Source organism: Sinohyriopsis cumingii, chromosome 5, assembly GCF_028554795.1.
Source record: "Sinohyriopsis cumingii isolate HCF-2022 chromosome 5, ASM2855479v2, whole genome shotgun sequence".
NCBI classification, from domain to species: Eukaryota; Metazoa; Mollusca; class Bivalvia; order Unionida; family Unionidae; genus Sinohyriopsis; species Sinohyriopsis cumingii.
This window is the reverse complement of record NC_142965.1, coordinates 63075041-63101842: the sequence shown is the minus strand read 5'-3', so window position 1 is coordinate 63101842 and position 26802 is coordinate 63075041. Positions and strand designations below refer to the sequence as shown.

Here is a 26802-nt window from a genome sequence, read left to right as displayed (position 1 = left end):
GCTTTCAATGTCTCACGGTGGATTGTCACCACAATCAAAACAACTATCAGTCCCTTTACAATAAAGACATTTCTTTTCTAAACTAAAAGCCCATGAGGTTTAACCCACTGCTGCCTCTTGGGCCTGTCTAAACCAATCTTCCTTGGAGAAAGTCACGAAGGGAGAATTTTGATTATCCCATAAAAATTTCTTCTACCTCCGATGATTAGTACAAGTTCAAAGAACAGGTATTTTTCTCTGAGACCCATAGTTGCGGCTCATCTTGGCCAGAGGGACGTCAACTTTCTGTAAGTGGACCTCTCTAATGGCGATTATATTCCATTTTCTTTTGTTTTTGCTCATTTTAACACATCAGCCTATCCAGCTAACTGACAAATTAAGTTATGCAATAGCAATGGTAAATTACTGTTATTCTTAAAATATATTTTTTGGGGTGAGGGGAGACTAATTTTAGTTATGCAATACTTGCCTGTTCCGATTTATGAATACCCTCCTCCACACTGCTCTGATGTCCAGTCATAATTGTCATCTGTGAGGTGCGTGAGAGGTCCTAATGACAATTCTCCATTCCGTGGGAATATTAATCAGATTGAATCGATGAGGTTTCTCAACATGAAAAGTATTGCATAATTGAAATTAGTTTTAAATCCCCCCCCCATTCATCTTCAGCTCTAAAAGAGCTTTTATTTTTCTGAGTTTGCAAATAAACAAGGAGAATAACACCTAAATTGGTTTGACTTTTTGCTTTGGATCCTAAAAATTGTTACATGTATTAAAAATCACTGCATTGTCATCAAACTCTGTTTATACGACATAGTTAACAGTGTTTTCAGCATGGTTGGGTTGGTCGATGTGGGTATCAATAAATACCAGAATAGACAAAGAAAAGAAGATTGATTTTAAAAATCAATGAATATTCAAATCCTATTCTAAAACATTCAACAAAAAATCAAATAGATGAAATTTTTTATATCTTTTTTCAGCTGTAAAGGCTTACATAAGAAACATTTGGAAAACCCTGTTTTCAAATTATTGAGAAAATGGACTTGTCAGTTTGAATCAAACTTGAGATAAATGATTCTTAAGAAATGTTCTATACCTGTACATGGGCCTACCTAGAGTGGTAATGCTTCCGTAGCAGCCAGGTGGAAAATCTACAATTTATATTTATCATTTGGCTATTGTAACCAATACATGTATATAAAGGTATCATAAAAGGACTTAATAGCCTTGTATCAGACCAAATGTGGCCAAGTCCAGCATGGACACTTCACATTCATTCAAAAGATGCCTGTGCTCCATGCAATCCAGCAGAAATAACTCATAGTAGACAGTATAATAGCATGCCAGTTACCATCAGTTTCTACCAAATAGCTGGGAATTATGCTGACATGGATGTATTTAAATGCAAGGCACCTGTCTTGCTACTTGATTTGCCAAGTATAGAATGTGTCTAATATCAGCCCCAGTTGGGCCTTTTGTTTCCAACACAGTGGCCTCACCTGGGTCACAGTTCAGAAAACATACATTGTACATGTTTTGAAACCAATTTTCTTTAGAGCATATTTGACATAGTTCAGTTTCATCAATGCTTTCAGGTCTCTTTTGTCATTAAACTGTATTTGTGAAATTATGGTGCTTGCATGGGTGAAATGGACTTCTTGTTAGATTACCAAATAAATCCAGATCCTTTCCTCCAGGGATATTTTCTGACTAGAACTGTTAGTCTCAGGATTTTGACACCTAAATACATCATATGAATTAGTATAATGTACTGTATTCAAAAATGGAAAGATGGGAAAGCATACTTGATAACATGGCTAGCAAACTTTCTCATTGTATTAATGCTGGCTGGGTCCAGTCACCCAAGTAATCATTATTGTTGCACTGTTGCAAATACATGTAGTTATTTAATGTTCTTTTGTGTTTTATGCTTCTCATTACAGTATATACAATGGTTTTTGATGCTGCACATTTTTATAAAATGTGGTATCAGAAGTGGAATACAAACAAGGATGAAATGTTCCATTTTTTAAAATAAAGAAACGTAGTTTTCTTTGATCTGCTCTACCCTCCCCTGTTCACACATCATCAGCTCATATGCCATTCTCATCCTTGGCAAGATTTAAAAAAAATGCTTCCAGACAGATTGCCTGTCAGGTGTCAGTGATTTTTGTTCAACCATTCAGCCATTTCATACTGCTCCATTTGGTAGGACTCATCTTAGTTACCACACCCTTTGTTTTGCACTGCATGAATGTAATTACGACATTTTCTTTTACCAATTTCATGTCTGCACTGAAATTTGGAAGGCATTACAGTGTTAAATTATAAACAGAAGAAATAGTGCAGTTTCCACAGCAAGGAAAATCTTATCTGGAATGTCTCCTTATGAGGATGGAGATGGCCAACAAAATCCACCTTTGGCAGAGAGCATCCAGGGATGAAGGGCTTTTAAATTTTTTATAGATGATGCATATCCAGCATAATCATGGCTGCCATTACTAAATATAGAAAATGACTGAAATGACTTATTCCAAATAAACACTGAACAGAAATTGATCACATTTGAGAGATAGCAATTTTGGCAGGAAGATTCTAACTTTGCACAAATGATGCTGATCCACTATCAAATGTGACAGCCATTACTAAAAATATAAAAAATGGTCAACAATTAATGATTGCTGTTTTCAATTTCTTCTCAAAACCCAGAATCCACTTTGACTCATTGGTTAGCATGTTGGACGTGTGACCAGCTTGGTGCAGTTTTGAATCTTCATTTGATCAGTCAAGATTGTCTACCACATTGTGTCCTTGGGCAAGACACTTTACTCCCATTTCCATGGCATTTAATTACTACATGTGTTGCTGTGCTGGACAACACAAAACCAAACCAAACTGTACCATACTTAACCTATATTCTCAGAACCATCAGATTAATTCATTGAAACTTGGCACAGAACATCCAGGCATAAATGATATTCAGTTTTGTACAAATTATGCCATCTTCCAATACCTAAGGTATTCACAACTTTATATACCCCACCCCCACTGAACAGAATTTGACCAACTTTGACAAAGTGCATTCTGGCATAGGGACCTTTCATTATTAGACAGTTGTGTTCATAACGGATACCATCATCAATGGAAGAAATTCCCACTTAGGTCTCTTGGTTTCAGCAGTTTCTCCATCCTCCAAGATGAATGTAAATATATACATGTTTATAATTGCATTGGTAATTGCATTGTATCATATCACATTCTGTAGATTTTCATCTGATGTGCAGGCAGGAACATGGACCTTCCCACTGCATGCATGTTTGTTTTATGTGTTTTATCACTGTAGTAAACTCAGCAAAGTGTAAAAATTAAAGTGGTTTTATTGAAAGTTGGAGGCTTTTTTAACTTGAAACATGTTATGCTTCAGGCTCTGCACTGGACCTGTTAAGATGCTTCTGTTTAAGACAACATATTAAGTTTTTTTTACTTCCGAGTTTAGAGAATGTATTTTTAATCTGGCACTGCCATGGCGTTTAATGTTTCTTATGACGCCAGGCAATGCTGAGGCTAAGAACTAGTGATATGCATTGTGTGTAATAGATACATTAGACCATTGCTAGTGCATACCATGATACATGTATTTAAAATACCTGAATGTGTAAAATAAATTAAAATGCATTAGGCCACTGGTAATGCATACCTTGTTATTTCAAATACCTGAATGTAATATATGAACTCATTGTAAAATACATACATTAGGCCACTGCTAGTGCATACCTTGTTATTTCAAATACCTGAATGTAATATATGAACTCATTGTAAAATACATACATTAGGCCACTGCTAGTGCATACCTTGTTATTTCAAATACCTGTAATAGATGAACACATCTTAAATAGATAAGGTACACAATCATTGTCTTTTCAGGCATACAAATAATTAATAGTTAAAAGAGATCAAAATAAATGTATAATTTGCTACTGAATTTTAAGTTAATGTATACATGTATCATTTGCAACTGATGTTTAAGTACATGTGTCATTAGCTACTTGTGTTTATGTACATGTATCATTTGATACTGATGTTTAAGTACATGTATATATGTATACATGTATCATTTGCTGCTGATGTAAATAAATGTATCATTTGCTACTGAATTTTAAGTTAATGTATACATGTATCATTTGCTACTGATGTTTAAATGTATCATTTGCTACAGAAGCTTTTGGTACATTTGCTATTGATGCTTTTAGTACATGTATCATTTGCTATTGATGTTTTGATACATGTATCATTTGCTATTGAAGTTTAAATGTATCATTTGCTTCTGAAGCTTTTAGTACATTTGCTACTGATGTTTTTAGTACATGTATCATTTGCTACTGATGTTTTTAGTACATGTATCATTTGCTACTGATGCTTATAGTACATATATCATTTGCTGCTGATGTTTTAGTACATGTACTAAGGCAAGTAAAGTCATATGCCCAAGGACACATCATGGTAACCATGGTAACCAACCCATTCCAGTGGTGGGAATTGAATCCAATCTTGTATGGTCATGCATTTTATGCCCTAACCACTGAGCCATTGTGGCTTCTAAAATCGGGAGTAAAGGAAGGATATACATCTAAAATATTGAGCATATTTTGATAATGAATCAAACTTTTGTAAGTATAACATCTTAGTTTGACAGACACAAGGCACATTTGATTTGGATTGATGGAAAAGTCCACAAGGCCATTATGTACCACCTGTAAATAAAAATGATGAGGTTATAACAAAACAGATAGAGGACTTAAATTAAAACTTAAAAAATGTGGTCTTTATAGTGATACAGTGATCCAGTAATATTCATTGTGGACTGTTAAAAAGAATTTTGCATTTAATGGCCCCTTAGTATTAACACACATTAGGATGTAATCTCTGGTTGTTTGTGCAGTGAGCCAGACCTTAATTAAAGACAGACTAATTCAATTTGAATCATCTGATGTGCCAAAGAAACCATGTCTGTCTGCACACATCTTTCATTTGTGAGAGAATTTCGTATATGCTTCTTTTGATGTACCTTAAATAGCATTAAAAAGATTATAATATGCATATTTTAGTTTTTTAATATATGTCTCCATGTTTTCTCCAACTTTCCATGAAAAGGAGCATTTGGTTTCAAATTTATGGGACCCTTCTGAAGTCTTATTTTATATTATCTCCCTTCTCAAGTCTTATTGTATATTATTATCTCCCTTCTCAAGTCTTCTTGTATATTATTATCTTATTGGTTGCTGCACTGCAGTTTGTTCAGCCTGTACATTAAATTCATTTATATTGTTACTGTAATATAAAGCATGCATTATTGTTGTTAACAGAATTTTGTTTAAACTGTTTTCACATGTTCTTATTCAGCATTAAGAATTTGTACAGAAAAATTCTAATAATTATGACTATATATATAAATAGAACATGGCCATTTTCTTTGAAATATTTTCACTATTGTAAAATAAAAAATAATTTTGTTTCCATCATTTGGAGCAAGCAATTTTATTCTTAGCACCACTGGTCATAGATCAGAAGAACTATGGGATGGTCTGTTGTCTGTCTGTCTGTCTGTCCATTAGAACAAGTTTGCTATTGCTTCTCTTAAACTACATGGAGGATTGCCATGAAACTTGACACACACATTCATCCCATGGTCTAGTTTGACCTACATGAAAGTGCTGGTTGTGCTGTTTGTATAGCCAGTGGCCATCTAAAAATCTAGTTATTACTACTTCTCCAGAAAGGATGGTCATAGCATAAGGCTTTCACTAAAAAGGCTTTTTATGGTGTCCCAGGGTGATTCAGAGCTCTGGAAGCTTCTAGCAGAAAAATAAAATCTTGCCATGTGGTCAGGTTATTTTTACCCTCCCAAAATGCCAACTATAAAATAGCAGCGTGTAAGTATTACATTATTAAAATAAGTTTTACACACACCCCCAATCATATTAAGTCTTGATGGTCGGGAATCAAATGATATATGACATCCATATTGCTGCCATGGCAGCCATCTTAAATATCATGTTATGACATTTCTACTGGAACAGAAAGTCATATTGACATGGGGTCTTCACCAGAAGACTTCTTATGATGTCCAGTTGGTCTTAAATAAAAAATGGTGCTAATTGGATGTCCTGTATGGCCACACTCATGAATGGGAAGTCATCTTGAAAATAACATTATCTCTAATCCTATCCAGATGGATGGCTATATCAGCATGTGGTTTTCACCTGTTGATTTGATTGATCCTAAATGAAATGGTAACAGTTGTACATCAAATATAGCTTCCACGATGACTGTCTTAAAAAACTTGTAGTCATTTCTCCCCCTGAATGGATGGTTATTGTGACATGGTTTCTTTTACCAAACGTCTTCTAATAATGTCTACCTTGATCTCTGTGAAGATGGTGCCAATGCGACATCCAGTATGTATACCACACCAGCTAATTTGAAAATGTTGTTATTGATCAAGAATATCAGATAGTTTCAAAAATGGATAGTTAAGGGGAAGAAATGGTTACATCTTAATTTGAAAATCTTTTTATTAATGAAGAATATCAGAGATGGTTTTAGCACTGGACAGTTAAAGGGAAGAAATGGTTTTATCTTGAATTCCTGGAAATTCTTTTTGCCCACTAGAGCACCGATCCCTTCAATGGACTCTTGTTGTGTTTGGGATCATGGCAGGATAATTCATATCAGATTCCCTGCATTCTTGATGGATAATGACCAAACTATTAGTACCATATTGATATCAGGTGGTAAGACCATTGTTATTGTCATTACGTTTAATTAGTTCATTTCTTATTGCCTCTAAATACATAGTACTTTCAATTTGATTGGACCCTTCATCTCTTTTTATCTGCGTGGATAACTAAAGCTTTCAGCATGAAAAGATATTCTTTGCATCTTTATGATTTGTACTCATAGCTTTATCAAGGGCCAGGTCAAATTTGATCAATGAAATTCTTGGCACATTGCCCAGGTAACAATATCTGAAACTGGGATGGAATTGTCACTGCTTACCCATAATATGAAATATGTCAGCATAGGTTCAGATAAGGTTTAAAATTGTACATTTTAATGATTTGCCATTGGTAGTGGGGCTTGGTGTGATTTTAAAGGGAATACTCGTATAAGGATCGTTTCTCAGTCTCAATTCTTTTGCTGATTTGGTTTTCTCAGGTCTGTGATAAGTTGGAAAATATTTATAGAGTTTTATTTTGATTATGTGTGTTCCTTTTATGACATATTGCCAATATTTACATGCACATTTTCAGATTTTACCATGCTGAAAGGTGCAAAGGTGCTGCCTGGAGAAACCATTGATTATTGTATGGTCATTGTTAATTCTGTATTGAGAGACAAAAGTTTCTGATGATAACTTTTAGCTTTATGGAGGTTGATTCTAATGGTTTGGAGTGGACAGAAATGTTGTTTAAATTGCTAAATTAAATCATTTTTATATTTTGTTTGTGCTTGCTAAACTGTACATTAGATTTGTTTGCAAATCATGACCTTCAGAGTTATACCTTCCATTCACAAATTCTAACAATTTTTGAAGAACATTTTCCTGAACATTACCATGGTGGCCATATACATATATTTGTGAAATTTAAAGTAAAAGTATTACGAGGAAATGTAACTAGTTTTTGATGAAAAAAACCCAACAAAAAACTTTGATATACACAATTGTTAAATGGACTGGAAAATTTGTCCTTTTCGTTTCTGGATTTATTACTGCCATAGTATTAGTTATGTACTTCCATGATCAGCTGGGTTCCTTTCAGACTTATTATTTATAAAATATTGTTTTTTTTCTTCAGAAAATTATGCTACAGAATTTCTCTCAGCAGCAGTATTTTATCACTGGTGTTTTTAAATAATTAATTAATAATTTTGCAACAAACTGATGTACTACCTGTTGCATTTTTCAGTTTAAAGTTTGTGATTCATGGGCGAAAAAAATGGATTGGCACGGACTTTTATTGGTTAAGCGTTTACATGATGATAAGGATTGGGGCCATTAAAAATAAGATCAATTGGGTAATGGAAAGTACATATTTCAGAGGTAGAGTTAATGAAAGGATACCACATATCCTCTTGATTTTAAAACTGTACACATGATAATTTATTTTTAATCATTCAGAAAAGATTTGAAGAAATTCACAAGTTTCATGGAATGTTTAAATTTTTAACAGAGATGGTCTCAGACAACTAATTTATTTTCATAGACCATGATGTTACTGTCTAGCCAAATTACACCACTAGGACTGTCAGCTCTTGCTTACAGCCTATAAACTTTACAAACAACAAAAATAATATGCTGCATGGTTCTTTTGGAGAAAAACCCCTTTGTGAGGGCCCAGTATAATAGTCCACTCTGATAACAACCTGTTTACATCCAGTAGAACCTCTGTGGTTGACAAATAAGCCAGTGTGTGTGTGTGTGATTTGGATTTTAACATAGCTTTAACAAAATTCAGTCATATTGCTACGCTGTCTGCAGTTTGGCAGTTCATAGTGATGTCTAGCACTGGGGCATTTTTATGTCTTTGGTATGACTCGGCTGGGGTTCGAACCTACGACCTCCCACAATTGAGGTAGGTGATGTAACCACTAATCCACCGGAGCGGTCTAAATAAGTCGGTATTAGTGATCAGTGGCAATAATGGTTATATGATGAAGTACCACTGTGGCAATCTTGAAAATTGTTATTGATATTATTTCAGAATAAATGACCATATTGACAAGGTCTTTTTACTGAAAGCCTTACATTGTCCAGTTGGTCCTAAATGAAAATGGACTCCATCAGACAGTATAGCATCTCATTAGTCATCTTCAAAATCTTGTCATGGCTACTCCTCTTGAATGGATAGCATAGACATTAATAAATTTAGACTTTTGATGTCTAGTTGGTCCTAAACAAAGTTTGTTTCAATCTCACATCCTGTATGACCACCATGGCATTGATCTTTAAAACCTTATTATATTCACTCATCCTGGATGGATGATGATATTGACTTATTGTGATGTCTTTTGGGTCCTAAATAATACTATTACCAGTCAGACATGCCCTCAGACATCCAATATGGCCACCATGGCAGTCCTCTTAAAATCCTGTTATCACTAGTTCGAACTGGGTGGTTTATCAACCTTTTTTATTGAGAAAGCTGTTCATATGAAGTCTGGATGGTCCTAAATGAAAATGGTGCTGATCTGACATCAAGGCAGCTATCCTGAAAAAGTTATTATTGTTACTCCTTCAGAACAAATGATCATATTGACATGGGTTTTCACTCAAAGACTTTTTATGATATCTAATAGGGCCAAAATGAAAATGGTACCCCTCAGACCTCCAGAGTGGCCACCATGGCATCCCTTTTGTTACTTTTGTTGTCATTACTCCTGACATAATGGTTGCATTTGCATTGGGTTTTCACTTAAAGACATGTCTACTTGATATTAAATAAAAAATGGCACAGATTTGATCTCCCGACTTGGCCACCAAATCTTCCTATCTGTACTTTCTAAATGGATGGCAGTAGCTAAATTGGGTTTTCACTAAAAGATGAATGATCATGTCTGGATAGGCCTGAATAAAGAAAATGTCAGTCTTGTACATAACGTTGTGGCTACTTCAAAATGAATTTCCATGGCAGCTTGGGATTTTTGTACTAAAAGACTTTGTTATGATGATCAGTAGATCTGAAATGAAAAGGTAGCTATGTCTCCAGAATGGATAGTCATTAGGGCATGTTTTTAACACAGTACTTCCTGTTTATCTTGTTGAACCAAAACGAATGCAGTGCATATCAGATAAGTATATTGTGAACACGTTAACTCAACATAAGAGAATAGTTTTGATACTGAATTTGCTGATAAAGCACTTAAAGAATAGTAGAGATGGTAATCATAAAGTACTCAGCATTTAAAAGAAGACATTGATAGCTCTTGGATTTCCTGAAAATCTTTTTAGTAGAGCTTCAGTTTCTTCATGGGAATTTCGTTTATTGTTTTATGATAATGCAAACACTTTGAAGTTAAAAGTAAAATTAATTGCTGAAGGACACGCAACAATAGTCAGCAGATCGAGGCTGACTTAATAGTGGGAATTAAACCCACACCATTGTGGTAATGAATACAATGCATTAACAACAAAGCTACTGCAGAGAGAGAGAGAGATTGAGATTTAATGTAGCTTTAACTATTTTTCAGTCATATCGCTACGATGTCTGCAGTGTTGTAAGTCTTTCATATGACTTGGCCGGAGATCAAACCCATGACCTCCCGCATCCGAGGCAAACACTCTAACCACTAGGCCACAGGAGCGGTTGAGAGAGGGTAGAGAGAGATTCTGTTAGTGTTTTATGTGTATGCCAGTGATACAGTTTGCACAGGCCCAGATCTGCTGTTGCAGAATGTGCTGGCAGATCTGTGTCGGTGCAGTTTGTTAGGAGTAGTCAGTAGAATAAAAGTTACATACCCTGATCTGCTGCATTATGCTATGGCACATTAATATCTTTGTTGTTTGCAGTTTGACCTGACTTACAAGCGAGTATGTAAGGTAATATTACTTTACTGTATATGAAATGATTCAGGGTCTTGTTAATCCTAGTTGAATATCAGATGATACAAGTGTTGATTAGTCAGACTTCACACCTTGATCCCCTCACATCTGACCTCAACTCTCCCATGACAACTTCTCTCTCCTGTGCCAGACAGAATCAATTAGGGAACAATTACCTTGTGGGACACTACAGAGATAGTATTGCCAAAGAGCCCATTCAAATCCTAGCTGGCTTATTACATTTTGTACTACCATGGCCTGTTGATATACTTCACTGATGACCTATTGTAACCTTGGACAAATATGCAATACAAGTCATGTATAGAGGGAAACATTCTTGTTGTGTGATTTATTAGTAAAACTTTAGGTGGGTAAGAAATACAGATATATATTGCTGTACCTATCACCAAAATATCACATGAGCTAGCCAGGTAGATGATCAGATTCTCACCTGAAGCAGCAGGTAGATGATACAAATACTCTCAATCTATACATTAACCTAAACCAGCTGTAAGTAGATAATGCAGGTGTTGGTAAAAAAGCAACAGTAAATTTTAAAATAAATTGTAGTTTGCTCTGTTCCTTCCGGGGATGCTGGGATCTTTACTGTTTGAGTTATTGGTATACTAGTATACTTGTTTTCTTGCACAGATCAAAACCAGTTATAATTTCATAGTGCTCTCTATGAATAAATAGAATACAGTATAAATATCATTAATGAAAACAGCTGCCTCGCTTGGTGCTCAGCATGTTGCTAGGCACTCAACATTAAGAGGTTATTGTTAGGACTGGTTGGCCTGGTGTCCAGATAATGGGACTGGGTGGGGTATGATGCTACATGCCTGCAGCATGATGCCCAAGTGCTAACATACTGTAAACTGCCACACTGCAGACTTCATAGCAATATGACTGAAAAATTGTTAAAGCTTGGTTAAAAATTGAAATCACACACACTCATTAATGAAGGTAATTTAGTGAATATCTTTTTTATCAGTAAATTCATTGGATAATTTATGTCAAATCTGGTGATTTTTTTATAACTATTAAGCTGCATTTATTCATGTAGCACTCCTATTTTTGTTTTTGTACCAAATAGCCATATTGTGTTGATGTGCCAACACTGCTTCATATTTATTGCGATTCTGAAAATGGTTGAAACACTTTTGATCCCTAGCTGTTAGCAAACTTGTGTTAGTCTAAGGATTGGAATTTTAAAAATACTATACGAGAATAAAATAAATATTGTCTGTACATACTCTCAGCTTAGAGGATTTCCGATTTCAAAGGTTTCAGTGTTTTTTTTTAACTGATCACTTCTAGTTAGGTATTATGAGAGTGCAAGCTTCATGCAAGATTTTCTGACCTTCAGAATCAAACTGTTCAAAAGCTATGCACTGATGAAACAAGTGCTTCAGTTGAGCATTGTCAATTTTACATTTTGCAATAAAACATGTTAAAACATTTTTACCCAGGATTACAATCAAAGCATATATTAGATTGATTTTAGCAAGTTATCACAACATTGCAGTAAAGGGATCGTGTATGTCTGTGGAACTACTCGTATTTTGTTTGACTATTAAAATATATAATTGTCCACCAGTCTGATCGGTGTAGAGAAAATATCCAAAATTAGATAGTAAATTTCAAGGTAACAGAGGCACTTAAACTTTTCTATGAAGCTAAATTTCTCTTTTCATATTCCTCAACTTTTCCAGACCTCATCCCTTGGAAAATTAAATGAGAAGATTACTTTTACAGATCTCAGACCCAGCCATATTGCCATCTGTTTTAAAAAAATGTAAATTTGCATAACTGCAAATTATATCCCACATATTTTATTGTGTTAATAGTAATTATAGGCTATTGGGTGGCTTGTAAGCAAAATGAAACAATTGATTAAGTGAAACTGCAGACTGCAAAAAGATGATTTTATATGTACATGTATGTGACTGTCTTTTTTAGATTTCTTGGTTTAAACCATTCGGTTACAATGTTCTAAGGCAGCATATAGAGTATAATTATTAATTACCCTTGAAAAATATGAAAAACTGAAAATAATAATATGAAAAGTAATGCAATATTTTATGAATACAGTTTATGCTTTCATTTGAATAGATACTGTTCTGCCTGAATATAGGGAGTAAACAGACCTGGAATGATAAGGTCTTTCCTATATTGTTTCCCCTCATTTAACAATATTGATGAGTTCCTCTGTTAAATCTGCTGACCTACACTTGGTAAATAAAGATAACACTATATCTTCAAGATACTAGTTTTTAAGGGGATAAATTATCTGCCCCCCCCCCCCCCCCCCTGTGGTGAGTGCCATACAATTAACACTGACTGGGGGGTATTGATAAAGTGACAAATGTCACTTAGGGAACATTTACACAGGTGTTGTCATTTATTATTATGTCTTTATTGGTTGTAATTGAGACTTATTTCTTTGAAAACAATATACTCAAGTATTATGTCTGTCAGGGATAATAGTAAAAAGAAAATGTGTGCCTGAGTGTGATTTAGATTTTTAACTATGCTTTAACAATTTTAGTAATATTGCTTTGATGTCAGCAGTGTGGCAGTTTATAGTGATGTCATCATGCCGCAGACTTGTAGCATCATGTCCGTAACTCAGTTGCATTATCCTGACACCAGGCTGACCAATCCTAACATGGACCTTAATGCTGTGCGCCAAGTGAGATAGTTGTTAGTGCCATTTTTATAAGTCTTTAGTATGACTTGGCAGGGGTTTGAACCTATAAAGAAAATACAAATATATTTATCAATTTCTTTTAGTCCAAGATTCCGGGATGGTCTTTTTCTGTTGATGATCCAGCTTTTACATAGTGTTCAAGGGTCTTTTAATGGTCTGTCTCTGTTCAGTTTTCATTGTGTGGCTAAAATGCCAGACTGAAGGGCTTCTTGTGATGACATTTGGTTGGTTAGTTGGTTTTATTTGTGCTTTTAACCCATTAACGGCCATATCATACCCACAAAAAGCGAACTAAGTGCCTATTCCAAGGGCACATTGAGGCAGCTAGCACAGACTGACCAGGGTGGGTATTGAGTGTGCAACCCATTGTTTTCCAATACTCTACCAACTGAGCTGCTGCTGCTCAACCGTTGATGTTGGCCATTTATCTTAACACACCTGTGGGGGCCCCGAGTGGCCGAGTGGTCTAAAGCGCTCACCATTCCGGATCACTGCCATCTCACCTCTGTCTGCGTAGGCTTGAGTCCAAGGCTCGGCTAGCGTGGGTACGTGGGAAAGCCTGCCAGTAGCTTCTCATGGGTCGGGCGTTCTTCCCAGGGTTTTCCAGGGTTCTTCCTCCACCAGTTATACTAGCCGCCATGTATAGCCTATCTTGTGCTGAAAAATGGTGTGTTAAACCCTAGAACAACAAAAACAACAACAACACACCTGTGCTAATTTAGGGAGGTTGTGAGATTGGCTACAGTCACGCGTGGCAGTTTTATCACCTTAACACACCTGCGCTAATTTAGGGAGGTTGTGAGGTTGGTTACAGGTCCACATGGCAATTTTATCACCTATATGAGAGTAATGCTTTAGGTTTGTAAATATTGTCAGATACTTATAGTAGTCTTAGCTGATGATATTAATAAAAGAGGGTCCTGAAATTGATGTTTTTTACAATGCTTGACCATGTAAAACGCTGTTCTTACAACCAAAATCCACTCAGAGCATCAAATTTGTCCATTATATGGGGAATGGTTGTCTTGGATTAAAAATAGTATTATTTATATTTGTTGAGTGACAGGATGGTGAGTATGATTGTCTACACAGTTTTATGTTGACACAAATCATCTGATAACAACTGTGGGACAGTGATAGCATGTGCTCTCCACACTTTGATTTTTAACCCTTATGTTAATTGTGGGTTAGTTGTGTATTGTTGCTTTGGTGATCTTAGCCTGTTTGCTGAAATGTGATAAGATTGGCTCTGTACTGTTGGACTTGCCATAGTGACCTTGTCACTTGTTTGATGACATCCTCTTAATGAGTTAACAGTGAAACACTTCACCTTATTTGAATGCAACATGTTTGCCCAACATTTTAGGTCTCAACTTGCATTTACTCGGGGAACCTTTCTTTAAAATACTTTCTCGGTATTGGTAATTTTGTAACTTTACTTTGGCACCACATGGCAACTTTTATGTTGAAGTACCATAAAACACCACAGTATAAATACATATTATGTTGAGAACTACAAAATGATATCTTGCAGTTACCTCTAATGTTTGATATTTTTGCCAGAGAATTTCAATGTAGCTTCAAGATTGAAGTGTTGTTCATGAACTGTTTACTTTTTGTTGTTGTCAGGAACTAAATGTGGTCAGTTACATGAATTTGGTGCATGAATAATTATGCTGGAACACTGATAAATCTAGTGTATTTCACAGACAGATTTGTGCTGTGAAAAATTGATCCTTTATTATGCATGTCATCTGACCACCAGTCAGAGTTATTTGCAGTAAATTTAAATTATCAATCACCTGATAGGGTTGCTAGGAACAGGAGCTATATTCATGCAGACCTTTTTAACCCTAGTTGACATTTTCTTTGACCCAAAGCATTAACTACCAAGTCTCACTGTTAATACCAGACCATAAATTATTTAACATTGGCAGCAAGGTGGTGGTTTGATCTGCAGGTTATGACTTTTGAAGTAACTGGGTACAGAGATCATAGTTCATAGTCATTGGACTGTATTATGTATATCTATAAAGGAAACTTATTGATTGGCTCTGATCATGGAGTTCCTCAACTTGATGTTGCAATTATGCTAAAAATGTAGACATATTTATTACAAATATATGCTTCAATGAGTCTTCTTACCTGTCTTACTTAATTGAGGCTAATTAAGTGATCATAATTCTTATTTGTTATTTGCTGATTCATCTTGGCTTCGTGTTCGAGTTTAAATAGGTATGTGGATTAATGATTTACGTATATTATACTTGTCTTAAATCATTCTGTCTTGTGTTTTCAAGCTTGCAACTTAAAATATAAGGTTTCCTCCTCCTATGTGTTTATTTAAGGTTTCCTCCTTGTGTGTGTGATTAAGGCAGAGAGAGAATATCTTACAGCAATCAGTAATTGCTGCAGATAGATAAAAAAAGCAGCTGTCAATCAGTAAATATATTAATTTTTAATTTAGATAGGTGGACAGATATACAGAGGACAACAGGGAATATGTATGGTTTGATTTGTGTTTAATTTTGTGTGACTGGGACAAAATGTACAGAATCCTATTTAAGGATCAATAAAATAGCAGATTACATATCCGATTTTTGCTCATAAATCTTGTTTCTTGATTGCAACTTCATCTATCTTAGCCAGACATTGTCGATCCATTTCATTTCACATCGATACGTGGTATATGTGGTTAGCCAAAAACAATGATTTGAATATGTGCCCACTTGGAAGTAAAAGAGTTACTGCCCATTGCAAGTGAAATCAATTGTGCAGTGAGAAAGCTAGTTACACCTGTTAAGTATCCATTATGGCCACTTGCCTAGACTCTAAGAAAAACTTGTGTGTATGATATAAATCAGAGCAACTGACATGAAAAGTGACATTGTCTCAAATTGCTGTTAAAAAACCCAATAAAATTTAGTGTTCTCAATGAATGCTGCAAGGTTTCTCCTCATTTATCTCTTTAGACATAGCGAGCAATCCGATCGGATCATTTTCATTCAGTTGCATCCAGTCAGATAGTGAAGTGCTAGATCCTGTTACGTCGAGCGTCATACATGCCAAGTGTTGATGCTGGGTCAACTTAAGCTAAGAGAACAATCTTAGGTCTTCTTTGGACTCTTGCTCCATTGCCTGCAACATTATACAGGGAAACATCAGACCTATGTATGCAGAGCACCAGCATGAAACATTTCAGATGTACAGACCAGTAGTGTCCTGTTCAGTTTTGAGTATGCAATTTATTATGCATATTTGGTTACTTGGACAGCTTGACCAATTTACACTTTACCAGAGATACAAGGGTTGCATCCCTTTGCAGTATTTCAGGGGTCATCAGAGAAAAAACAAATATCTGTGTAGAAGCAATATCCTAACAATATGTATAGACCCTGACCTGCCAGGACATTATGTTACAGCAGATTAGAATCAATGTTTTAGTTGGATCCAGCTTGTATGTAAGAATAGATGGTACTTGTTTTGTAAAAGGTTTTTTTAAACTGTAAAATGAGAGCAGATTCTTGTAGGTTTTATGTATTTCTAATTGTCCTGATTTCATTCAAATGAGAGTAATACCTTATCCCACCTCCATGATCTAAGAGCTGTTTCAAAGGGACTTTATTCTTAAACTGTCAGAAAATGTGTGATTAGGTTATTTCTTGCCTGCCGACAAGTGCAGATAATGGATGTTTGACTGTAATGTAATCATAAAAATATGTCAGGATGAAGTCCACAGACCAAATGTTGGTACATTTTTTCTTCTTCTCTCTTCACAGCAGCTGGAATACTCCTCTCCACCTATTATTACCTGCCCCAAATTGCCACTCCTTTGCTTCCTGTCAGCTACCAGTGTAATTATAGAGAAACAAAATCTCTCCTGCAAAAACTGAAGCCATCTTTGTGAGAAGCAGACATGCAATTCTTAGGTTGGCAGTTGCTTGGCTGCAGAAGCACGTGGATGCATAATTTAAACTCAAAGTCCTTACTGTGATTGCATTGACAAGTTTTATGCAGACTGAACTAGCTTGGAAATTTGTCTCTGTGATATTAGAAATTGATAGTTAACCTACATTTTATTTCCTGTATAGGTACTAGGTGCTGTTGAATTTTCTTTGCTTTGCTCAGTGTTAAATGATGTATGGAGGTAGACCCGAATTAACCCAGAAATGAGCTGTCACTTTTTAACATTCTTTTATCTCTGTCATGTATTAAAGAGTCCTTTACTCCATTTTATTGATTCTTGCCACATTTACTTAGTGGTAAAGTATAACACCTGAATGGAATGATACAGTTTAGTACTTTATGGTACACTGTAGCACCTGACTGTAATTGAACAGTATGATGAAAATAGGCTTCTTTGTGGATAGCTATTGTTCAGTTATAGAAAGTTTTTCCTAGGTAACAGACACTAAGGACTGAAGCAGTTCTGTCATCGTAACCGTAAAACCTGCACATAGTTCTAGTGTTCATGAATAATGAAGATGTTATGAAAAATATGCATAAACTTTTTTGACCTGAAGTATAAAATAGTCATTACTCTTGATATATTATGAATATCACTTGTGCACAGATATTTTGATAAATAAATGATACAACAGTAAAAGGCACATTTTCATGCTTATTTCAATTTGATTAAAATGAGATCACTGTTCTGCATGAAGATCTGACAGTAACCTCTTAAGGGTCATGTTCTGGCAACCTTTGTAATTACCACTGTCATTAATTTTATCAGCTAATCAGATGTAGTATTATATCTTCATGTTTGGGAGACCGAGCAGTGTGGCTGAAGAACACTAATGTGTACTGAACAATTTGATACACTTTCAAATTTCTGAAAGCGGCATTTCCATTGGCTGATTCAATGGTCACCAGAACACAACCCGTAAGCAGTTACTGTCAGATCGTCACATATGGCAGTAAAAATCTGATTTCAATCAAATTGATGCTTATGTATTCCTAATTTTCATATTTTAATTAAATGGCTGATTGCAAAACCCTAAAAACTAGCGCAGCTAGGACTGTATATATAATATTTGGCCAGAAAATATTTTAAAATATCATTATAACTGAAATTTGTGTAAATCTAATCTTTGATTCCATCCCAGGGACTCCAGGGGTGGAACCAAAGATAAAACCCTCACTTGCAAATTGTTATTCCAAGGCAAATTACATAACAACAAAGTTTCATGAATTTCCACCTTGCAATTGGGTTTTTCAGCTCGAGTGAACTCAAAGATGCACTCTATGCATCTCTCTACTCCACCACCCTTTCTGTTTAATAGACTTTCCCATATTAATGCATTTGATGGAATTGGGCTTGGCAGAACTGGGAATCAATCATGAAAATCGAGAATTGATGATTCAAAACTTACTGGTGCCACAACCCTGCAAAATCCAGCTACCTGACTGCAGAGTGACTGAGCTTTCAGGCTAATGGCTTTTTATTACCTATACTTTGCAAGCTTTTTTGCATCTAGGGAGAAAGTAGTTCCAAGAGGGTGGTAGATACCTGTTGTTTCTAATAATCTGTGGCATATGTTCAAAACTTTAATTAACTCCAGGCCTGGAAATTATAAAACTCCTGAGTTTGAACTTGAGATTTTGTTTTAACCAATCACAAGATATTTTACTTTTGAGAGTTAATTTCTGATTGGCTGTTTGGCTGATAGTGGAAACCCAAGCTTGCACATTTTCTGAACTCCATGGCTGAACCAAAGCATTTTACTCAGGGATGGAGTAAACAAGCTGGTGTAGATTTATTTTGGGGCTAAATAAATCTTAAAAAGCACTTGTGAACCCTTTATTTGTGAAAGAGTGCCAGACATAATGATAAAGGTCCTTATGTAATGCCGGCCCATTTGGCAGCCATCTATTTGAATCATTAATTCCTTTCTTCTTGGCTTCATGCTCCATGCAGAGAAACTGAAATGTTTTATGGGAAATTGACTCCTTTCAGGGATAGGTAATTACTAGTGTGTAAAATAGTTTCTCATATATAGTATTAGCTCATATAAAAGTGTCACTTCGATGGTATACAATGTATCGTTGCGTACGTTAATTTAGAATTATTGAGAGGTAGTTAACATATTTTGATTATCACAGAGTATGCCTTTAATTGAACAATTTTACAAAATCTCAGAGAATCTTTTCATGAGCCATCATATTTTGAAAAGGAACACTTCATGTGCAACTGGACACTTTTTTTTCTTCATATATAAGTTTTATTTGTGTTGCCCAAAATTTTCCAACACATTATTTCATAGATCATGCATCAGATCATTTCCTCTCCTAAGTGGTTAGAGCCTCTGCCTTGGATGTGAGAGCTCTTGGGTTTGATTCATGGCCATACCAGAGACTTATAAAAATGGTACTAGCATCTGCTTAGCTTGGTGCTCAGCATTAAGAAGTTAGTGTTTGGACTTGTTGGCCTGGTGTCAGATAAAGTAACTGGGTGGGACTTGATCATACTTGTCTGCAGCACGATGCCTCAGTGTTTGACATACCTGTAAATTGATATGACTGAACAATTCGTAAAGCTACATTAAATCTCTCTCTGCCCCCCCCCCCACATCATATCATGTAGTATATCATATACAAGACCAACTTCACTCTCTATGCAGACAATAAATTATTTTCCACTCTAAATCTCAAACAGTCTACATTTTTGTTTTTGGATTTGCATATAATAAAGACAAGACAACTACTGTCTTTGTTCCCAGTGGTTGAAATCATACCAGCATATAATTCTTCTTCACAGAACGTTGCTTTCACATGTATGCTTTCACATTTTTCTGGGATAAGATTTATAAGTTTATTTTAATAGCTCTTGTCTTGCACCCTTTCCCCCCAAAAGAAAAACAAGAAAAAAATGCCAAAACATGTACACTAATGCTTATCCAGGTCCTATGGCTTGGTCCAGTCTTCTTTAAAGTACCTGACTGAAACATCTTTATCTTTTTGTTGAAATTCACATAACTGAAAGCATATGTGTGGCATATTCTACAAAAATTGTCTGTTCACAAAATGTCATATTTTAGGATTGGGCGTTTAAACTTGAAACATTTGTTTCAGTTGATGAACTCCTCATTGCTTTCAGAAACTTAAAGCAATAAGTCTGGGTTGAAGTTATTTCAGTATAATTGTACTGAAACAAGATAACTCTGTAAGTGTGAAAACTGAGCCCAGTTTAAAGATCTTTATGAGAAGCAAGGCCTAATTAAAGTTTGCATTCTTCAAGTATGATGAATCAAAATATTGCGAGCTAAATGTTAAATAATAAATTTCTGTGAACTTGGTTTTTTTTATACAGTGAGTAAACTCACAAATACAATTTGAGATTTTTTTATCATTATATAAAATGAATTTTATTGAAATTATTAACATACTTTTTGTATATTTAGAGAGCCATTTTTTTTCTAATATTAACAGAGAGCCTGTCCAAATGTTAGCTTTAAATTCCTTGATCATCTCATATTCAGATTTAGCAAGACGTGCTTAAGCTTGCTAGATATAGTTATATTTCTCTTGAAATGTCACTCAGTTAAGATATGATTTATTTTGCTGTTTTTATAATTATGGTTAGGCTATTATTATTATTATTATTGCACACTACATGCTTTCTCTATTTTTCCATTTGTAGAGCGAATTGTTTCCATGATAGAAGTGGGACAGAATAATACAGGAAACAAGTTGTCAGACTGGTATTCCATTCCTGTGTCAGAACATAGACTGGCTGTCAATCATCTTTTTACAGACCTGGAAGAATACATGAAAAAGACTGTGATATTGCCAAGCAGTGTTGCCAAATTTTTTGACAATATTTTCCCAGTGATAGTAAAATATAGCATTTTTGACAAAGACTCTTCCAATACATTGACACATCATGTGCATCATTGCCTATCAAAACGTAGACAAGATATTCGGCCAAAACCATTTGGGGATTTCCCAGCTAAGATAGTGGAGAATTTGAACAGTGCATTATCAGTAAGCCGAGCCTATCTTGATGCATTGTATATTGTCTTGGAGGCTATAAATACTACCGATTTCTTGGTGTTGGAAGATGACTGCAAGCATGCACTAACGAGGTTACAGTACTGTTCGCACTGCCAAGGTTTGATGCAGTACAAGCCATGTAAAGGGTTTTGTACCCAGGTTATGCGGGGCTGTCTCTCCATACTGTCCGAGATTGGCCCAGAATGGGATGATATAATTGGGTCAATTGAAATCCTTGTACGCCGTATGGGTGGGGAGAACAGCATTGATAAAATTCTTCAGCGGCTGCCAAATATGATATCAGATGCCATCATGCATGCCATGGTCAATGCACCAAAATTCTTCCATAGTGTAAGTGTGATTCTTCTTCATTCATTAATTATTTGCCAATCTGCTACTTCAACTTACTATCTTATGTGTGTACTTTAAGCACTTGTAGAATGAAAACATTTCAACATATTTTCTGTTTCTGATAAAATAGGATTATCTTTCAGATTTGACACTGATCTGCAGTGCAGTTATGAAAACAGACTTTAAATGCATATATCTCTAATGTCTTACCAGTAGGATTCATTTGCCTGCTTGATTTACTGGTGGAACTGGAAATGAGTTAGAGCAGGGGTCTCAAATTCAAACCACCCTGAGGGCCGCATAAGGGCATTTTAGATGGCCCAAGGGCTTCACCACCTTTGTTATCTCTCATTACACCTTGTGACGGCAATCATTTTGTGGGCCACACAGTATGGCTTGGCATGCTGCATGAGGCCTGTGGGCCTTCTGTTTGAGACCCCTGATTTAGTGTGCAGCCCATTGTTGTACAGGATAAGGGTGTTAACAGTTTCTTAAAAGGTTAAATGCAGTCAGAATAGACTACTCCATCGATAACTCATAGACACACCTATAATGTAGGATCTGGCATGGATCACATATTTTCATCTGGAAATTAAGTACCAAAATATTGGCCACTTATTTATTGAACATGAAGAAATTGGGAACAAAAGTGGCAAATGAAACCTCGGCAGATTACTTGTTTTACTGTTGAAAAGGGTGGTTCTGATCTTTACTTTATTTGAATACTGTAGTTTGTTCCTTTCAGCATCATGAATGATATCTGCATCTGTAGCTCACTGAATTTTCAGACTAGCTTCGTTAACTAATTAGCTAAAAGTAACTAATTCATTTTGCTCATGAAGTATTTCAACACCATTCAAATCTTAATAGAGTGTAACACATCACAGTAATTACATGCTAAAACAGGGTGGTATATTTTAATAATTTGTTTTTCGATGCTGCCATGACCCGTGGAATGGATGAATTGTTTAGTAAGGAGTCATCATCTTGACTATTCGGTCATATTTGGCCATAATATTGTTACGTCCTTTTGATTTCTTTACAGTATCAAAAATTGACTCTTCCTGAACTCAGGACGAACATGGCCAGTTACATGTACACAGAATAGCCTCTTTCAGCTTGTATTGAATGAAAGGTGTTGTACTTTATGTCACTGTGAATTATGCTCAAATCATTTGTGTATGAGGGGCCCAGAGTGGCCGAGTGGTATAAAGCGCTCACCATTCCTGATCACTGCCATCTCACCTCTGTCTGCGTGGGTTTTGAGTCCAAGGCTCGGCTAGCGTGGGTACGTGGTAAAGCCTGCCAGTAGTTTCTCTTGGGTCGGTGGTTCTTCCCTGGGTTTTCCAGGGTTCTTTCTCCACCAGTTATACTAGCCGCCATGTATAGCCTATCTTGTGCTGAAAAATGGCGTTAAACCCTAAAACAACAGAAACAATAATTTGTGTACAAAATGAATTAGGTACTTTCAGCTACATTTTGAGATGCTGTTGTGAAAATTCAATGAGACAAATGCGGATATCATTCCCGATACTGTGTAATGAACTTGAGGCATGCATTTTTTTCTGCAAAGTGCTTTGGTTTAAGATGGAAAATACTGTGGAAAGAAACCCAGTCTAACTGCCCATAATCCATCTTTTTTTAAAAAAAATCTCTTTCATTGTAGTATTTTTATCTATCCATCAGTTGCTGAGGTATAAATGGACTGTTAATTATTCACATTGCCACAATCCAACTTGCGATGTGTTTGAAATTGTTTTGGTCTTGTCTTGAAGACTTAGTCAGTTTTATTATAGACAGAGCTAAGCTAATTATTTTAATTTACTCACTCACTTAAATACTCTCTTGAGTAAGTATTTATTCACAAACCACTCTCCCATTCATTTAATTTCTTTTCTTCTTTTATTTCTTATTTATGTACATTATGATAATTTTCTTTACACCTGTGGATCATCTCCCCAATTAAAATTGTTTACTATACAAATTATAGAAAGTCTGAGAGGGACCCAACCCCCCAAAAAACTTTCTTTAAACATTCTTATCAAACAATCTTGACAGCCTTTTAATAATGTTTCCTAAATGTGTGCTTTGCAAGAAGGAAGGGAAATGATTGTTCACTTACACATTGCATAATGGCATAACTGTTGTAGTACAAAGATTATTTCAAGAAGAGAGTAGCTAATTTTGTGACTACTCTGGTGGGCTAGTGGTTAGAGCTTCTGCCCCAGATGCGTGAGGTTGTGGGTTCGATCTGTGGCCAAGTCATACCAAAGACTTACAAAAATGGTACTAACAGTTGCCTTGCTAGGCGCTCAGCATTAAGAGGTTAGTGTTAGGTCTGGTCGGCCTGGTGTCAGGATAATGTGACTGGGTGGGACATCATGCTACATGTCTGCCTCATGATGCCCCAGTGCTAGACATCACTTTAAACTGTCACACTGTAGACATTGTAGCGATATGACAGGAAAATTTTTAAAGCTATATTAAAAATCTAAATCACACAAATCACACAATCACACACATGCTTATTTTATTTTTGTCTTTTTCATAATTTTGTTAAAAAAACACAGATTCTCAAAAGTAATTAACCCAGCCAGATGTTTTTGAGAATATAAAATGTTTGTTAAGTTATCTGAGATAAAGCAGAGAAAAAAATTGGACTCATTTTATGCCTTGGATGTGTGCAGCATGTTGCTGAGGATGCTGTGTGTATTGGAATATATCAGAGAGAAAAGCATGCATTATTGAAAAGAAAGAGAAAAAAACCCAACCACAAACCCCAGCATTAATATGGACTGATTCCAGTGCTTGATTGACTAGTGCAAAGCTATAAGGCAAGTAGATGCTTAATAGTCCAAAGTATATGGAAACTGTTCCGGAAATGGGGCAGAATCTGGAATAACTTGTTTTCTGTAACTAATTAGTTCTTTTTATGAGGCAATAAGTAGTAAGGCTGTTGGAAAGAAGCACAGAACAAAGATTTACTATCAATTGTGTCAAGTTCCTTCTGAAGGAATTGTATAGAAAATATCAGCCTAGGTAGAGCACAATTGCTTTGTAGTAGATGGATTTGTACTGTATATACTCACTTATAAGCAAGCAGTGAAGGTCCTGATCTGTCATTGCATAATGAGCCCACAGATCTGGGTCTGCATTGTTTGTTCTACAGATTACTCCTAACAAACTGCACAGACATAGATCTTCTGGAACATTATGTGATGGCAGATCTGGGTCTGTGCAGTTTGAAGTTGGAGTTGACTTATAAGCTAGCAAATTGAGGATGATGATTGTGATTTGACAGATATTTATGTAAAACCAGCAATAACACCTAAGTCCTCAAATTCAAGACAGTTGTATTCATTGTAAGGAAATCATCAATGTGAAATTCAGCAATCCATTTATAGAAATACCTAGTATTCAATTCATTATATATGAAGATGCTTCCTATATTCTGTAAATGATCTAAAATCACATAAAGACTGAGGGACAAACCTATTAACCTCTCTTCACCACAGGTTTTCTGTTAGATACTATATTATCTTTTTGGCCAGATATAAGCCTTGTTCTCCATTACAAATTTTTGTTGGGTTCAAACCCTGGCCAAGTCATACCAAAGACTTGTAAGAATTGTACTAGCAGCTGCCTAACATGGTGCTCAGCATTAAGAGGTTAGCGTTAGGACTGGTTGGGCTTTTGTCAGGATCATTTTTGACTGGTTGGGACATGATCCTACATGTCTGTGGCATGATTCCCCATTGCTATACATCACTATATACTGCCACACTGCAGATGTAGCAGCAATATGAATAAAATTGTTAAAGAAACATTACAAATCTATGTCCCCCCCATTTTTGTAAAATGGGGATGGTGTCAAATGATGCCAGATATTCATACTCCCCCAATACCCATTTTATAATATTTTTTCCTACAGCTCTGGGAGATGGGAGAAAAACCCCATGCAGTGTGCTTTCCTGAAGAAAGGTCATCCTTGAAAAAAAACTAATTTATCCTGCATTATAGGGTAGTCTAATCTAGTTGACCAGTATACTTCAAATGACATTAAAATTAACTGAACAGACACTAATAGGTCTCTCATGTTTAAGGCCGCCACACAAGAACCAGGATCAGCAGCATAAGAGTGGATATTTGTATAAAATGGCAGAAATATCTTTCATAACAGTATTTTAACAGCATCCTGGAATACTTGGAAGAATCACTGCAAACAGAGCTGAAATGGTAGGAACCACAGTCAAGGAATTTCAGGTCTTGGAAATAGAGTTGACATTGTATTCAGGAATAATAATAATAATAATAATAATAAAATGATAATGATAATAATAATAATAGTAATAATAAAAACTATTTAATGAGGGTAAATCAGTTTAGTTGCCTAATAGAACTAATTTATCAAGAGGCCCTCTAAGATGTAGGTATAGTTAGTTCAGTTAATCACTAATCATTTTGCACACACCCACACACACCATGAACATATAACTTGCAGTCCTAGACTACCATAGTTACATATCACATGTAAATTTTATACACACATAAAATTGCTATTAATATTCACTAGTCCAAGTTAAACTCATAACGCATGCCAACATAATTTTATATACAAAAATTAGCTGAAGGAGATAGATACAACTAATGTGCTATAAATTAAGTCTTAGATTTCATCCACTTAAGACACCTATGGTGAAAAGCTGATATGCTATAAAATCCTTGGATTTCTTTTCGGATATTTCTCTACATAATTGTCCCAGAGTATTAAAAACTGTCTTTAGATAATCCTTTTGCGGTTGTTTTGGAATTTGAATTTTTTGGGGGCTGTGATTGATCTAAAGATCAGTGTTGCTGCTAATTTCTTCAGGTGTAAAGTGTATGGCAATGGCTGGTGGAAACTTTATACATCATTCTGGCATTTTTAAGGTTCAGTTTTACAAATGAAACATTTTCATAGTACATGATTAACATCAGATGTATTTCTCCTTGTTATACTACGATGGGGCTAAATGCATCTTATCTAGCCCAGGTTACAATATATTAACCCTATCTACATCTTGGCAGATTGTTCAGATATTTTAGTGCTTTGGGTCTGTGAATTTCATTTGACCACATCCAGTCAAAATCAAGTTTTTCA

The 26802-nt window shown here is 35.5% G+C and overlaps 1 protein-coding gene across 1 annotated transcript in view; it reads left to right on the top strand.

Annotated features, from left to right (window-relative positions):
• LOC149799310 (glypican-5-like) overlaps positions 1 to 22770 on the top strand; it is an 89230-nt gene extending 66460 nt beyond the window's left edge. Inside the window, exons 3-4 of the mRNA XM_089958179.1 lie at positions 20959 to 21662; positions 22708 to 22770. Of these exons, the coding sequence (XP_089814305.1) occupies positions 20959 to 21662; positions 22708 to 22770 (767 nt within the window). The remainder of the gene's footprint in view (positions 1 to 20958; positions 21663 to 22707) is intronic.
• Positions 22771 to 26802: the final 4032 nt, after the last annotated feature.